This window comes from Colias philodice, chromosome 18, assembly GCF_061535455.1.
Source record: "Colias philodice isolate Cphi_HAF_F1 chromosome 18, ilColPhil1 Martin Lab GWU primary, whole genome shotgun sequence".
NCBI classification, from domain to species: Eukaryota; Metazoa; Arthropoda; class Insecta; order Lepidoptera; family Pieridae; genus Colias; species Colias philodice.
Window position 1 is genome coordinate 2,490,760 of NC_143103.1, and position 16,210 is coordinate 2,506,969.

Below are 16,210 nucleotides of genomic sequence, written 5' to 3' on the forward strand. Positions count from 1 at the left end.
AGTAGTTACAGAGGTTCTATACGATCCCACTTTCAAGATGAGAACAGGCATTCCATATTCGACAAAAGATAATTGTATCTAAAGTAGTTTCAGTACCTACCTGATTCTATACTTCGAGTTCCAGAGCTCTCAGTCGTACTAAATTCGGTTGACCCAGTTTCACTACTTTCAGTAGTCACATCTGAAGTAGTTCCCTCGCTTACAGTAGATCCTTCTGTAGTGGGTCCTTCACTGATTGTAGAACCACTCTCTGTACTCAATGTAGATTCGGTTTTACCAGTTTCGGTCGTTCCTTCCGATTCTGAGGTTACCGTAGTTTCTGTATCTAATAACAATATTTTGTGTTTCATACAACCTGTATATTTTATATTATTGAAGGTATTTAGTAATTGAACATGAATAAAAGGCATAGTTATCTAAATAAAAAAATTAACAAGATCTTTGAACTCAAATAAAAAGAACATACCCGAACTTGTTGATTCCGTTGATGCTTCAAGAGTTGTATCAGTTATAGTTGAGCCATCTGTTGCAGAACTATCAGTGGAAGATGTTATGTCAGTACTCTCTGTTGATAGATCCGTAAATGTAATACCGCTGCCTTCTTCAGTTGTTTCAGTCTCGATGTATGTTGTTTCTAAGAAGAGAATAAATATATGTAAGTTTTTACAACACCATGTTGTTTTAAATAATTAGAATTTCTGCTAAAAAGATTATTGTCAATGCTTTTGAAAATTAGGTCGGTAAAAGTGAAAAATGATTATTTTATTATTATTACCTGATCCGGATCCAGATTCTGTTGTGAACTCGGTTTCAATTTCAGAGAAGCTGACCGCTTTACTAGATCGCGATCCCTCTAAAATTAATTAATTTGTTATTTAGTTCAATTTATAAGTACGTAATTTGATCCAATTAAAAAGATAAGGTTTCAATGAAAAAGTCTTACCAGTAGTAGTAGCGTCACTGAACATAAACTCAACAAACTGAAAATTAAAATAGATGTTATTAAAAAGATGCATTTTTTTCATATGGAGAAATTTAGCACAATATATTACTTACGAGGGTTGTTGATTCTATAGCTTCAAGTCCAGCTTCAGGATAATCTTCTTCCTCTGCAGGACATTCTTCATCATAGTCATCTTCATCCATGATTGGAGTAGATTTAGAATCAACTGGTAACATTTCATCTGTGAAAATTTTTCAACACTCAATTGTTATTAACATGATTGTTCATGTACGATTCAGCATTATTAATAGTTAAATACTCTCCAAATTCTTTAAAATTTCAAGTGAATGATAGATATCCGTATTTACACATTTATAGATGCATAAATTAGACATAAAAATCACCTTTATCACAAGGTCCAACATTGCAAGCCTGTGACGACTCCAGTATCGAGTCTTCGTCGCAGGCTTTCGAGCTCTCTTCTCCTTTCAGACACATGACACGCCTGTATTGTTCTCCACCGCCACATTCTTTTGTGCACTACATAACACATTTTTATATAAGTTTACATTTGCAACTATTAATATAGCACTTTTGAAACGAACACCTCCTTCAAACTACACTTCAGATGGATCGAATTCTATAATGGAAAGTACTTTGAAAGCCATATTTTGGTTCAAATAATTTCATTGATGAGAAATAAATAACGTGTGCATACTAGTAATATGCGTGCTTAATTATTGTTAATTTTTATTACTTATTTAACATAGTTATATTATACATTTTCATTATATAATTGCACATGAGATAAAATACCTTATAACTTAATATAAATTCCCTTTTAAAAAATAATGAGTTACCTCAGACCAAGGTCCCGCGAACCACTTGGCGGGGCAGAGCGCGTCGGGCACCTCGCAGGGCGCGGTGTCGCGGTACCGCTCCAGCGCGTCGCAGCGCGCGTCGGGTACGGGCCGCACGCTCGCGCCGTCGAACAGCCCGCAGAACACGCGACGCGTCTTGTTGCCCGTGCCGCATTCTACTGAACACTGCGGGAAAGTAATGTAACTGCTAAGCAACATTATTTGTGAATGATAACAATCAATTAGTTTGTAATAAAGTTATATTTTACTTAAATAAATCTGCTCTTACACATCAGGGAAAGAACAATACATATTACACCCAGCTTATTCATAAATTATTTTTAGTTTGTATAGACTTAAAATAATTTATATACTTTATAAAGGCTTGTATTCACATATTTTTATCCACAACCTATCATTTTTAAAAGCTTTTAGACGCCAGCAATTTATAAAAAGTGAACAACTATGGCTACAGCAAAGCAGGATACGTAAACTTCTCTGTGCAAGCTACAAGACATAACCTATTAATTTACTATCTCGGTAACTATCAAAAATATCTCACATTGCTCCACTGTGTAGCGTACCACTGCACCTCGCAGGCGGGCAGCATGTCGGGGTCGCACGGCTCCTCGAGCGCGGGCTGCGGGTGGTAGCTGCAGAAGCTCGAGTTCACCACTTGGTAGTCCTTCGTGGCACATTGGGCGAGGCGTGTGCGTTTCTTTGACAGGCAAGTGTCGCACTAAAATGTTATCGTTAAGATGTGAATAGTTTTAGGGGCGATCACATTTTTACGTTAATACATCCACATGTTATTTTTTTAAATATAAAACCATGCGTTATACTATTTTAGTCAGTTAAAACCACATATTCCAGTTATTTAGAGAGACACTTATAAGATTACCTATATGTCAGAAATATAATATAAAACTACAATAGAAAACTTTTAACGAGTAAAATAATTAACACGTAGGCATTTTGTCAAGGTATTCAAACTTGAAACTTTTCATGACTAAATTCAACAATAGGAAATCAACGTTTTTCCTTATATCCAGAGTTTTAAAACAATTATTTTTGTAGGTTTTAAAGAAATAGAACTTACACCAGCCCAATCAGTAACCACCCAGTCGACTCCATCACACGGATGCAACATGCAGGCTTGTTCCGCGGGTGGTCGTTCTTCAGGGCACTCATCGTCATCATATACTTCAACCCGACCGTTTATCTTCTGGTAGCAGACCACTTCGCGGATCTGTTTTCCTGGTCCGCACAATTTGTCGCACTAGAAAAACAAGGAGCGGTGTAAAAAAACGTAAGTAATTGAATTCTTAATGATAAACTGTGTTATCGTTTTTTTTATTTATTTAATTAAATGGAAAAGGGTACTTACAGGTCTCCAAGGGCCAGTGAACCAAGTCGGGCAAGAGGCGTTCTGATTACATTCCTGGTAAAGTTCCGGTTTGGGTCCATAGAGATCGAAGCACTCTTTGTCAGCCGTGATCGTTTTTATTCTAAAAAAGTTTATTTACATGAATATAATGTAAGAAAATAAAGCATAGAAAAATTGCAACGTTTTAATAAAGATACAAAACTGTTTATTTCATTACAATATAAATTTATTAGAAAGGTCTTAACAAAATTCGTTATTCTGGATTTTCTTTATAACAAATGAAGAAAATTCCATATTTATTTCCTTCAATAGTGACTGAAACTACGTTACATACAATTACGGCAACCTACCCTTGAACAATAATCTTTTCGCAGTACACCTGTCGGGAGCGGGAGCCCCCCTCCCCGCAGGGCTTCGAGCAGGGGCTCCAGGGCCCCTCGACCCAGCGCGGCGGGCACGCGTCCGTGTTGCACGTCTGGTTGGTCGCGGGTTTGAGGCCCCCGTCGCACAGACTGTCGTCTACTATGTCGAGCTCTTCGCGAGACCGGCAGGACACCACGCGCGTTTGGGTGCCTTTGGAAGACGATCATCAATTATTTTGTACCCTATAATACTTAATTTAGACTAAGAAATCATAAAGAATTACTTGGTCAATTATGAAACAGTTTATTTTTGTACGAGAATGTCTTATTATAAAACATAGGTCTCTTAAATATTCGTTTTGCTCTGAAATAGTTAATACTTTTATTTTCTAAGAATTTTATTCTTAGGTAATTCCTTCAATGAAATATAACACAATAATTATTATACCTTTACTTAGGTATAGCTATCATTAAATGCATATATTAAACAACACATTTGTGTCAATTATTTAACATCATGATATAACTAAAATACGTATAATCATACCTCCTCCGCAAGTAGCACTGCAAGGGGAGAACTCCTCATGCACCCAGTTGTACTGCTGGTTCGGTGGTGGCGCCAGAGCTGATGGCACGCTGTATTCGTATTCGATACCCACATTTTCTTCTTGGAGAAGAATCTGATAGAAATTGTGCAAATTATTAACAAGCTATGGTATTAAACTTGTGTAATTTATTTTTTGCGTCACTGAATTTCATATAAGCTGATAACATCAGTAAAATAAGTCAATTTTTTAAATATAATAAAAACATCATTGTATCGTGTTGCTGTATCTTAATATAGAAATATGGTCATCAACACATTGTACGTATAAATTGTTTCTAAGGTATTTGCGTCTTTTATGGAAAATTAGGCGTAAGTCAAGAGCTATTTAAACTTTGGGGTATTTTTAATTAGAGACCTAGACCTACTGTTTTCCTGTAGTTTTCATAACTTACAGATAAATAAAGTGGTTCGGTGATAGGTCCCAGCGAGCGCAGTTTGTCTGGTGCCGCGAACCCTTGCTGGCTCCTCTCGTAATGCCACAAGGATCCCGCGATTACCATACTGCGGGGGAAATCTATGTGATAATCTCCGTTCAGGTAGTAAGTGTTGTCCTCCTTTGCTCGCAGGGCTGGAAAAAAATGAATTGCAAGATGAATGTATAGTATAATATTATCATTTATCTGTGGACAGTGATATAACTTAGCAAAATAATGTGGCAAATTAACGGAAAAAATGCTCTTAAAACTTAAAATGAAATAGGAGCTCACTTTGCAGACTTTTAAATGACCAAAACAAAAGCATTAAGAGTCTTTGAAGTGACTTATAGTTTAAAATGAATACATGTTTACTACATATTATAAATCTAGCACTAATCTGAAATTATTGTTTTTAAGTGACTTACCGAGATAATTACTGGATGCCTTTACTTCTGCTATGATTATGTTCGTCGCTCCTTGGGGTATTAATAATACGTCATTGTAACCTGGAAAATACAATAAATTTAGCAACAACTTTTCCTTTCATTACCTAATTTTTCCTGTTTACTTTTTATAACCAAATGTGTATAACATTTGAAAATCGTATTGTGTGTTCTCTGATTCTATTTGTTATTCTCTATTTCACCCAATAAGAACATGTACATAACTAAATAATGTAATACACTATTCTTCTTCTTTTTATTTCTAATTAAGTCCACATTAAACAGCTAGTCATAAAACATACCTTTAGTGAGATCTTGTGTGTCGATAACACCGGCGTTGGTGAAGCAGTTGGTGCCGTTCCCGCGGCACCGCCGGCACTTGTCCTCCCGCGCGTTGGACCCCAGCATCATGTCACAGCCGACAGGCTAGTTGGAATAAGTCATGATTAATATATATGTATAATTAAAAAAAAAATCCAGGATATCAACCATTATTTTTATATTGTTTTTGATCGTAGATACTACGAAAAGTCTTTCATATTCTTTCATTTAATTAAAATTATTTACTTAAAAACTTATGTCTGGTTCCAATCAACTATGGATAAATTATAATCCGTGATAAATAAAATATTCAAGTAACATTATGCTCACATAATAATCAATAATATGCATACAAAAATATTGCAAGTGAGGATAATACACATTTTTCCTAACTAGTTAAGTATATTTTCAATTTTCATAGAATAATATTTAACTTCATATGACCAGAAAATAAAGCTATCATACTATACCTGGCAAACACCATTCACACACACGTCAAAGGACTCTTCATTGCAGCGGGTACCATCCACCACCTTTTCCTTTTGACGGTAGTAGAAGCGCTCCCCACGCGGCATGCAGTTCAATTCGCAAGGGTTTGCCGCTTTCGTGTATGGAACCCATCTGAAATAATGTTATTCGTATAAAATCTTCAACCTAGTGCATTTTTGGTCAGTTAATGTGGTTTTATGCAAACGCATTTGGTTTATTGATGATACTAGATTTCCGCCCGCGGCTTGTCCGCGTTTTCAAAGGAAAACCCGCATAGTTCCCGTTCCCGTGGGATTTTCGGGATAAAACCTATCCTATGTGTTAATCCAAGTTACCCTCTATATGTGTGCTAAATTTCATTGTAATCGGTTCAGTAGATTTACGTGAAAGAGTAACAAACATCCATACATCCATACATCCATACAAACTTTCGCCTTTATAATAGTATAAATAAGATTAGACCAAAAAGGATATACATATAATTAATATAATCCCGAAACCAAAAGGGCAGAAATATGTTAAAAATTAATTTATGGCTGTCTAAAATTACATAGAGACGTTAGAGACGTTAGAGTTAGAGAGAGACGTTAGAGTTTAAAAAGCTAACCAGGATAAAATAATTAAGAATACGTACTTATGATTTTGTCCGCGGAACCTCACATTGTCATATTCAGAGCACTGTTCGGATCGGAAGTCCCCGGATGTTTCTGGACAATCTTGAGTTTGGCAGGAGAAGTATTTGGTATCCCCGCCCGCACAGAGAGGCTGTCCATCTGATCTAGAATTTGTGTAAATAATTATATTACATTTTAATACACATGTTAATATCTATTGCATTATTATTTACACCTTTACAAAAAGATCTCTTCCTCTTATAAAAAAAATGTGTATTCATAATTTTAGATACATACCGTAGAGACCTATATTTGAATTTTCATGCTTATTACTTTAATACGTTTAGTACGTTGTTTAAAACAAGCATTTAATGCTTACCCGAATTCTAAACATATCCTCTTCTGGCTGGCAACACCGCCACCGCAAGTCCTAGAGCACGGGGAGACTTCGCCCCACTCCCCCCACGCACCGCCGCCTTCGCCCCCGGGTATAACATATGAAGATGGAAGGAAGAGCCCTGCGCCCTGCCGCCTGTGTCTTATTCTGTGACCGTGAATCTGTATAAAAAAATTAAGTTACCTTAAAAATATCGATCGAAGAACTTTTATATTGTCTGCAGTCTGTGTACGAAATTTCATTCAAAGCAAATCTTAATATAGAAACTAGCTTAAACCTTACTTTTCAGATCATAATATTACAAGGATCTTATTAAAATTCCTTTGTCTTTAATGTTAGCTAAACTATCAGGTATTATCACCTCAAAGAGGGAAATAATTACAAACAACCTTAATAACCAATATTTAATAATAATAATAATGTGTTCCTTATAGCCGTATAAAACAACCTATCGTATGAACATATAACACGGCCACCCGTGGATGTGCAGGCGGCTTTATCGTCTCCACCGCGGGAAAGTTCTACAACATTGTTATGACAATAAACAACTTGTAGTGACTTTGTAGATAGAGAAGCGTAAAGGCTTTTAGATTAGCGACTACGTTGAAATCATTAAGATTTAAGCTGAAACAGTTTTAGGAGCTTACAATTGGAAATAAATGAAATATGAAACCATGTTGATAAGCTGTTGCATTTGTGCCACGAGAATGCGAAAGTTGACTAATAAATATAATTTATCTAATTGAGTACCTGTACACGATATATTTAAGAGAAAAGAACCATAAAACATAATGTTTAATATCCTCTCCATATATCCCATATCCATAGATATCCCCTCCATTTAACGAAAGAAAGAGCACTCTTATTTTATTAAAGGCTTTGTCAGATAGGACGCGTATTTTAGCGCTGCGTAGTAGCGCTACAGCGTCCTGTTTTAACGTCGCGCGAGGCTTCGTCAAACAGAACGCTTAAGCGCGCGTTAGGACACAGCAATTGATATTATTAAAGCTGCATGTTGTTTACATAATTATTACTTACGAACAAAACAAGGTACAGCGATATTAACTCCGGAGTCGGAAGAATTTTTTACTTACCAGTTTCATTAATTTATTCTCCGATTTGTGCCCACAATTTTGCCTTCATTGATATATCTTTATAGTTTATATGAACTATCCTTCGTATTATATAAGCATGGATATTTTCTAACCAATTCTATCAAATTTTCGGTCATTATGCAGTATTTTATTATTATTTTACGCCTATTAACTCCGACGCTAAAATAAAATTTGTAAAAAAATACAACACCCGACGTTAAAGCGTCCTAACGCCGCGACAAAGCGTTGCGTACTACTAGCGCCTGCGCTCTGTTTGACGGTATTCTACGATGGTAGTAGAACACATCTTAGCGTCATATCGCGGCGTCAACTTAACGCTCTGACGCGCGCTAAGTACGCGTCCTGTCTGACAAAGCCTTAAATGTTTCAGTTGCCATCAACATACGCGTTATCGTTTAGAAACAATTTTATTAGTAATCACTTGATTGTTCTTTGTGAAGATGTGACGATAATTATTTAATACATACCTTGAAAAATCATAGACTATGCTTACCGCCACTTTCGCGGCTCAAGACTCAAAAGTAAATGGTTACTACACTAGTGTTTGGATTGGGTGTATACTGCATAATGCAATACGAAGAAGTATTTACTTGCGCCCACGTTTAGACCTACACCTGCCGTGTAACCCTTAAGACTCAATAGTTAGTTCTCGTTAAAGATCAAAACATCCGGCCATTTAATGTTTTCTAGTTCAAGTGGGTATACAATTGAGTGAAGTGCACGTATGTCATGAAAAGTGATTGTACACTGTATATCTACTATACACTCTTAGTTTGTTCTGTCTACATAATCTATCCTTCTTTAGTAAAATTGAGGAAAATCTGCTAATTTTTAAAAGGTAGAGCAGTAATTCTTTGTCTTCTTTTCTGTTGTATATTCAACAAAATATTTTCCCTAGTTCTGGTGTACTGTTTGCGTATTCGATTTGTATAAGTAATCAGTAATTAAGCTTTAAAATCAGCCATAATAGTCTCTCGCATTAATTGATAAGAAGGTTTTGTTACACAAAAGAAGGCTCTCAAATTGATCTTTTGATTCTGTATTGCAATGCATGGAACAAATACAATAGGCATGACGAAAGATTTTCAAAACCTCTTCCATAATGTGTGTATACGTTTATCAAACAAGAAAAACCCTATATTTCGCTAATATACTTAAATTTAACGAAGATAAAAGCCATTTTTCAAAAAATATTTATTAACTGTGCTAAAACAGCTCACAGGTGTCATGGCGTAGGCGTGACGTCACTCTTACGCAAATACGTAATTATCTGTATGCATAGCGAAGTAAAATTAAACAAATATTTAATTATAAAGTGTTATAGAATCTAATTTCAAAGTTTATAAGTGGTGTGCAGTATTGCAATGTGAATCTACATAAAAATAATACCCAAAAAAGTGTTAGTAATTGTTTAAAGTGAGAAAATAATATGAAATGATTGTATAAATTTGACGCAGAGAAACCCGAACCACATATTCGTGAATTCGCAATTATATTTCTGTTCTGAGTCGATAAAGCATACGTGAAAAAATAGAAAATAAATAAAAATGCGTATTCTCAGCATATTCATAACAACAAAATACACCTGCCGCGAAGTTGTTGTGAGTTGTTTACGTAGACGTGACGTCACGCGTGTTTTAGTCAAAATGGTCGACTGCAGAATTTCAATGTTTTATTTTATTGATAATCTCATTAATCTTAATGTTTTTAATATTTCTAAGTCACTATTTTCAATTTATATATTATACATATTCCCTTAAAAACACTAATTCGAACATTTATGGATACTGTCGTCATGCCTATTACAAATACGCACGCTTAGTTTTTATACATATGTATAAAAGTTATTAGACCGAGTCTTAAACAGAGTAATATAAAAGACAATGTCCTCATAAATCGCTAATATAGAGCAATGAGCTAACCGAATTTTTAGTGCTGTAGACTTGCTGTAGATGACCGATCTAGTTGGTCATAAGCTAACGTACCCATCAATTGAAGGCGCCTTATGATTAGATTTATGACTATTTAGAGAGATCAATTAGTATTATGTAGGGTTGTCAACGTTAAATTTTGTAAGCTTATCATAGCAAGCTTTTTAGTTCTTGATTTTTTTTTGCTTTGTATTATTTTTATAATTGTGTATAAATGAAATTGATAGTGATAGGCTATATTATCTGGATTTTTTGAAGTGAAAACTTCTTTAGCGGGCGGCGTTGGGTATAAAATCTTAAACTCGCGTCAGAACACGTGGCCTGATCGAAAAAGCGTAAGACGGATGTTTTTTTTTTAAGCCCTTATATTCCATGCGTAAGACGGATACCATTCCAAAATATCAAACATGCTGAACGTTAATAATCAAGTTTTCACTTCTGCCGGCACTCCCGGAGTGCAACCCGTCTTTTTTTTGTAATATTTGTTAGACTATAAATACTTTTTCAATCCAGCTATGTATCATATTATTAGCAAACTAGGAGGGCCATGTTTATTACTTATATCCTTATTTCGAGATAATAAGTATTTCATTACTCTCTCTTTTAGTACACAAAACAAAGAGATTAAAGAAATTATAATAGCTACAACCCTTACGTGACAACCCTACATATCATGAAAATGTTGGTCTCACGCTGTGAATTCCACGTGCTTTAATGTTATGTGATGTAGAAATGAAATTGAAAGTAATTTGTATGGTATTATTATTACCACGGCTTTTAATTTATAACTAACTTAATGCCTCCGGCTTTTCATAGATTCGTGGGAATCTGTGACGAGATTAAAATCTTGTCCTTTACATTTTCAGCGCATAAAATACCTATATAACAATTAAGTATAAAATGATAATCATAATATTTTGTAAAATTCATGTCAAATAAAAAAAATATATCACAGAAAATCATACTCTAATAATTGACTTACCTACATAACTATACAATTTTGAGTTTGTTTGTAATACAAAGATCTAACTTCTTGTATGTTTGATTGAAATAAGGATATGTTCTATTTTCAACAACTATTCTAGTATTAAAAAACCATTCTAATCATAGATTGTCGATTCATGCGACCGTCCGCAAATTGCGTCCAATAGACGAAGTAATTCGGCATCTAGCTAAAAATTGATTTATCGGTGTATTGTGAAAACAGATGTCTCATTAAATTGGACGGTATAAGGTTAGATGGTGATTTATGAGAGCGGCGGGATTCAAAGTCAAGGCCCGTTGTGGTGAGGTCAATAGTCGAACGGCCTATTGCTTAATATGTGTTCTTTGGCATTCACAGGGTGAGGGTCAAACCGTCGGGAGGTCCAGCGATAGACATTAGTTTGGAAATACAAATATTTTGAGTGTGTAGGTATGTACCTCCATGTTGCAATGATATGTAAAGTAGGTATTCAAAGTTTCAAAACTTATATCCTTCATCCTTGATTTTCTTATGATATCAATTAAATGTAAATTGAAACTTTAATTTATAATGATACTTAAAATTTAATAACTACTTACGTGTGAAAAATGATGCCTTGAAGCCGTCCACGATATACAATTAATAATAAAGATGGCTGCCACCAGCAGCGATCTGTAACAACAAATGCAACATTCCATTAATATCAAGTCCAATATGTTATTGCTATATACCTACAATATTACAATGTTATTACTTTGTAATGAATTAAGACTCAACATGTTACTTTAAACATGGTCAGAGATTTAGGATACCATAGCAGCGAATATCAAGGTACATATAATAAACCACAAAATGTGTTCAAAAATATTTTAAAAGGCTTCTGTAAAAAGAAACTTAGAATGAAATAAACGACCACACCATAAGCCCTCAATCTAATGAAAGTCGTAAAATAGCATAAATAAAACACGTAATTGTCGCTATACGACATAAAGTTTTGGTGTGAAACTTCCATTTAAGGTAATCTTCCTGGTTCATACTACTTTAAGTAATAAATATAAAATAATAAACATTCGAAAAATGTTAACAAGTGGACGCGACAGAGCGATAGATAACGTGCATTTTATCGCTTTCCGAACATCTCAAAACACTTTGTGTCCAATTACACGATTTAAAATTGAGGTAAGTATTTGATAGGTTCATTCTTAGGTTGTCGATGAAATTGTTAGATATAAGCGGCGTGATCTGCTGCCGCGCTTCTACCTGATATCATCTTTATTGGTTGTGGCTCAAGTTATCAAATTATTTGATGCTACGAGCGACCGCCCGTGAATGTGGAACGAATAAAAAGTAAATATCCTTTTAATAAAATCGTTTTTTGGGTTGAATATCAGTTAATATCATGACATTTCCCTGTTTGTGTTCAGTGATCATCTATACAATACTTACTAGGAGGTCTTGTAGGTCTACGGTAAATAATCCTTACGTTATTTACTAGAATTGATTCCGATTTCCAGTTTAATTAATCAATTGAAAGCTCAAATGTTTTTCAACTTGGACCAGCACAAAAGCTATTTAATCCCGTGGGATAATAAAGTATAGAAAGTAAGCAGGATGAAAGAAATGTTAATTAGCGGCCATGACTCTGAACAAAGACGTATTCACCTTGATATCATAGTAATTAGTTTGTAAAAGACGTGGTAAAAGCAATAAAGGAATACATTGGCTTTATATATTCAACTTGTAATGCAGTATTAATGTTGCATAAGCCTTAAGAATTTGGGAAATTTAACGATAACTTGACAAGCAACAAAAGATGAATTCAACTGCTACTTTGTGGAAACGGCACTTAAATCTTGAAAATACATTAGTAAAGTTTCTTTAGGATTTATTTGATAAGAATCTATAGATACTGCCAAGACTGCATTGAATAATAAATCTGCACATGATGTATTGCAAGGGCATCAATTGTAAATTAAGGAGCAGGACGATCTTTAAGGAGACCTACGAAATACAGCCAAATATAAACATCCGGTCTGATCATCATGTCCTAAACCTGGGTCCGAATTAATTGCGTAATCTCTTTAATATTCAAGGATTTGCAAGTTTAATAGTTTACTTTGTACCTTGGGGATCTAACATCATTTTAAAACTTTGTTTGTAAAATTAAGAGATGAAATAAAGATATTACGACTATGAGCGTGATTATTATTTTTGTGTTCTTCCTTATAATATCTTATCCTTCATCAATGGATTTATAAATCATAATAGTTTTAAAGAAAAATATTTTTACATAGCTAATATTACATCCCTACTAATATTATAAATGCGAAAGTAACTCTGTCTGTCTGTCTGTTACGCTTTCCCGCTTAAACCTCTCAACCAATTTTGATGAAATTTGGCACAGACAATCTTTAAACCCACAGAAAGAACATAGGCTACCTTTTATTGCGAAATATGTACCACGGGCGAAGCCGGGGCGGACCGCTAGTAACTAGGTAATATTTCTACTGACTCTACATAATTTGAAGAGTAGAAAAAAACAATGTAAAACCATCCGTTTGCAATTAGCAAATATTGTTTTGTTTCTTTATTTCGTAATAACATCTTAGCTTTCACTCAAACAGAGACATTAACAAAGAGTGCCTGTTGTTGGTTTTTACATTAGGAGTTAGGACGTGGTTTAAAAAGACATTTCTTGAACAACTTAATTGCGCGGTAGATGTAGTTGCTACGTATTTTAAAAAAGAAATGGATATTTCATTCTACATGTTGTAACGAATGTGATTATACGATTTATTTATTATTCGCCTTTCTAGCAAACGTGAGTCACTTTTTCGTCTAAACTTTTGATAATATGTCATATAATCCAAATAGGAAAGGAAATGTAAATTATGTTGCATAAACACAATTAGTCATAAATCGCCCACAGCACGGCGAGGATGTAACATTTGATACAAATGTGATGATACGGTTAATTTGCGGCATTGCGAGATGAACTTGGCATTGCAAATATCGAGTTCCGCGGGAAGGTAAGCCGATCCGCCTGTCAATTAACATACAACGGCTGAGTTATAGCCGCTCCATGGTTTTTTGTTCGCTACCGAGTCTTTCTTTTACGATTGTTTTGGTGGCAGCAAATGACTACGATTTGTTTGGATTAGAACAACGGTGTGTTTGGAGAAGTTTCTAGTATGTTTGTTAGGTATTGATTGTTGCTCACATTCTGGAAGACTTATGCTGCTTTCAACTCTTCACTAGAATGAACTAATTTAGACATTTTATTGGTTAATAAAACAAACATAAAACTCATATTATCAAGAAATACATGGAAGTGTCTAAACTTTACTATAGAGCTTTTCTTATATTAACAACAGCGCTGAAAGTAAAAGAAATAAATAATTCGCAATTGTGTTTATTTTCAACATCTCGTTCGTCACTTGTCTGAAATGTATCTGGCTACAAACCATTTGTGAAGATAAAATACGTGGGAACTATCGGACTGTAGCCTGTAATTATATTGTAGTAGGCTATGCATTTTTTATTTGTTTTCGTTTTAGTTCTTTGCCTTAAAACATTTTTTTATTAAACAAATCTTAGTTAGTTTTTTATATAATAGAAGTGTTCAAACAGTAGATGTAGGTAGACAAGTAAAATTTCGTATTAAATATAGGAAATTTTTTAAAGGAAATTTTAGGTACTAGTCTACAGAAAGTTTTAACCTCTAAGCTTCTAACAGTGAAAAAGCTTCGTGTAATAATGAAATATCTTCTTATATATAAAAATGAATCGCAAAATGTGTTGGTAAGCGCATAACTCGAGAACGGCTGAACCGATTTCGATAATTCTTTTTTTATTATATTCCTTGAAGTACGAAGATGGTTTTTATGTAGAGAAAACGTAAATATGTACCACGGGCGAAGCCGGGGCGGACCGCTAGTTAGAAATAAATCTGACATATTCATATCTATAAATAGATAAACAAATAGCAAAAGCTAAAATGTAAGCAAAAAATATTATCTTTACACTTCCCTCGTTTCTTTGAATAGGTGCTTGGCACAAATTGCAATGTTTGCCTTGCTTTGTTGAATTTCGACAAAGATTTGCTCAAAACTCGAATACTCTTGTTTACATTATTCTTACATTTGCTTTATGTAATCGTTTATTATTGTTAGCACTCTATGCTTGTAGAGTTCATTAATATTTTATATTTGCCTGTAAAATAAAAGTAGTAAATAAACTCCAATGTACGTTATAAAATAAAACATTATCACTACTGACTACATAGTATAAAACAAAGTCGCTTTCTCTGTCCCTATAACATCCATAAGCATGCTTAAATCTTTAAAATGTACAGTGATTCGAGAGGAAATTTTTAGGAAAAGCGGCCGATGCCGCGGACAGAAAGATAGTTTATTTATAAACAAATCATTCACACACACATTTCTTGGTATTCGGGTTTTTACAACAGTCGTTCGTAATTTCATGTTATGAGAGAACATGAAAAACTAATAAAATTATCAAACGTTACTCATAGGCGTTGTCTCGTAAACACGTAATTTACAATGGCAGTGTATAGTCCGCTGTATCATTATAAAATGTTTACGGGAATCGATTTCATGGCTGGTTCATGTTGATGCTTATTTTTTGAAAATAATGCTGGCGGAAGATATCATAGAATGTAAGCAACGACAGCTTGTTATGTACCTAGTAGCTATCTTGTATTTAAATAAAATATAGCTACGGCGCTACATTGCGCTTATGCATACTGGCATTCCGCCCGCGGCTTCACTTGCGTGCGCGTTTTAGACATAATTTCTTTCTTTCACTATTTCAGGCCCTTACATTTTCTCTCCAACGACCCACCACTAGGTTAAGGTTCTAATTGAAAATGCACAGATAGCATATTACCGTTGTATTTACTATTTATACAACATAAGTTATTACTTCTAACTTCTAGATTACTTCTAACTTCAGCAGAGTTCACATAACTATTAGTTCTACAGCAAAAGTATTTAAAATCGCCACAACAACCCGCAAAATCTATACATATAATAAAATCGTAGGAAAGTCAAAACTGTACATTGAATATTTTTTTAAAAGAATACATATTCCATGATCTATAATCGATATAGAAGCCAAAAATATAGTTTTTAGAATTTTTGTCTGTTTGTCTGTTTGTCTGTTTGTCTGTATGTTTGTCCGAGCTAATCTCGAAAAGTACTGCATAGATTGACTTCAAATTTTGCATGAATATTACTAACAGGTCGAGTGAGGTTTTTTTAAACATATAATCATGCTATCACCTCCGGGGGAGGAGCTGTGAACCTTTACTTTTCTTACGTATTCCGTGTACTACGACAG

General features: G+C 34.4%; 1 protein-coding gene across 4 annotated transcripts in view; it reads right to left on the minus strand.

Moving 5' to 3' along the window:
- Positions 1 to 16,210, minus strand: part of Ppn (proteoglycan-like sulfated glycoprotein papilin) — an 87,632-nt gene that overhangs the window by 22,969 nt on the left and 48,453 nt on the right. For all 4 annotated transcript variants that reach the window (XR_016317028.1, XM_089706614.1, XM_089706615.1 and 1 more), the window contains exons 2-20: positions 11,449 to 11,521; positions 6,822 to 7,000; positions 6,463 to 6,606; positions 5,810 to 5,960; positions 5,321 to 5,444; positions 5,001 to 5,081; positions 4,552 to 4,727; positions 4,100 to 4,232; positions 3,541 to 3,763; positions 3,191 to 3,311; positions 2,903 to 3,082; positions 2,366 to 2,542; positions 1,804 to 1,989; positions 1,348 to 1,483; positions 1,057 to 1,184; positions 944 to 980; positions 776 to 853; positions 467 to 634; positions 101 to 325 (exon numbers count right to left, since the gene is read on the minus strand). Coding sequence is in view for 3 of the 4 variants with exons in the window: in XM_089706614.1 (XP_089562740.1) it covers positions 101 to 325; positions 467 to 634; positions 776 to 853; positions 944 to 980; positions 1,057 to 1,184; positions 1,348 to 1,483; positions 1,804 to 1,989; positions 2,366 to 2,542; positions 2,903 to 3,082; positions 3,191 to 3,311; positions 3,541 to 3,763; positions 4,100 to 4,232; positions 4,552 to 4,727; positions 5,001 to 5,081; positions 5,321 to 5,444; positions 5,810 to 5,960; positions 6,463 to 6,606; positions 6,822 to 7,000; positions 11,449 to 11,521 (2,720 nt within the window). In the remaining variant the exon portion in view is untranslated. The remainder of the gene's footprint in view (positions 1 to 100; positions 326 to 466; positions 635 to 775; positions 854 to 943; positions 981 to 1,056; positions 1,185 to 1,347; positions 1,484 to 1,803; positions 1,990 to 2,365; positions 2,543 to 2,902; positions 3,083 to 3,190; positions 3,312 to 3,540; positions 3,764 to 4,099; positions 4,233 to 4,551; positions 4,728 to 5,000; positions 5,082 to 5,320; positions 5,445 to 5,809; positions 5,961 to 6,462; positions 6,607 to 6,821; positions 7,001 to 11,448; positions 11,522 to 16,210) is intronic.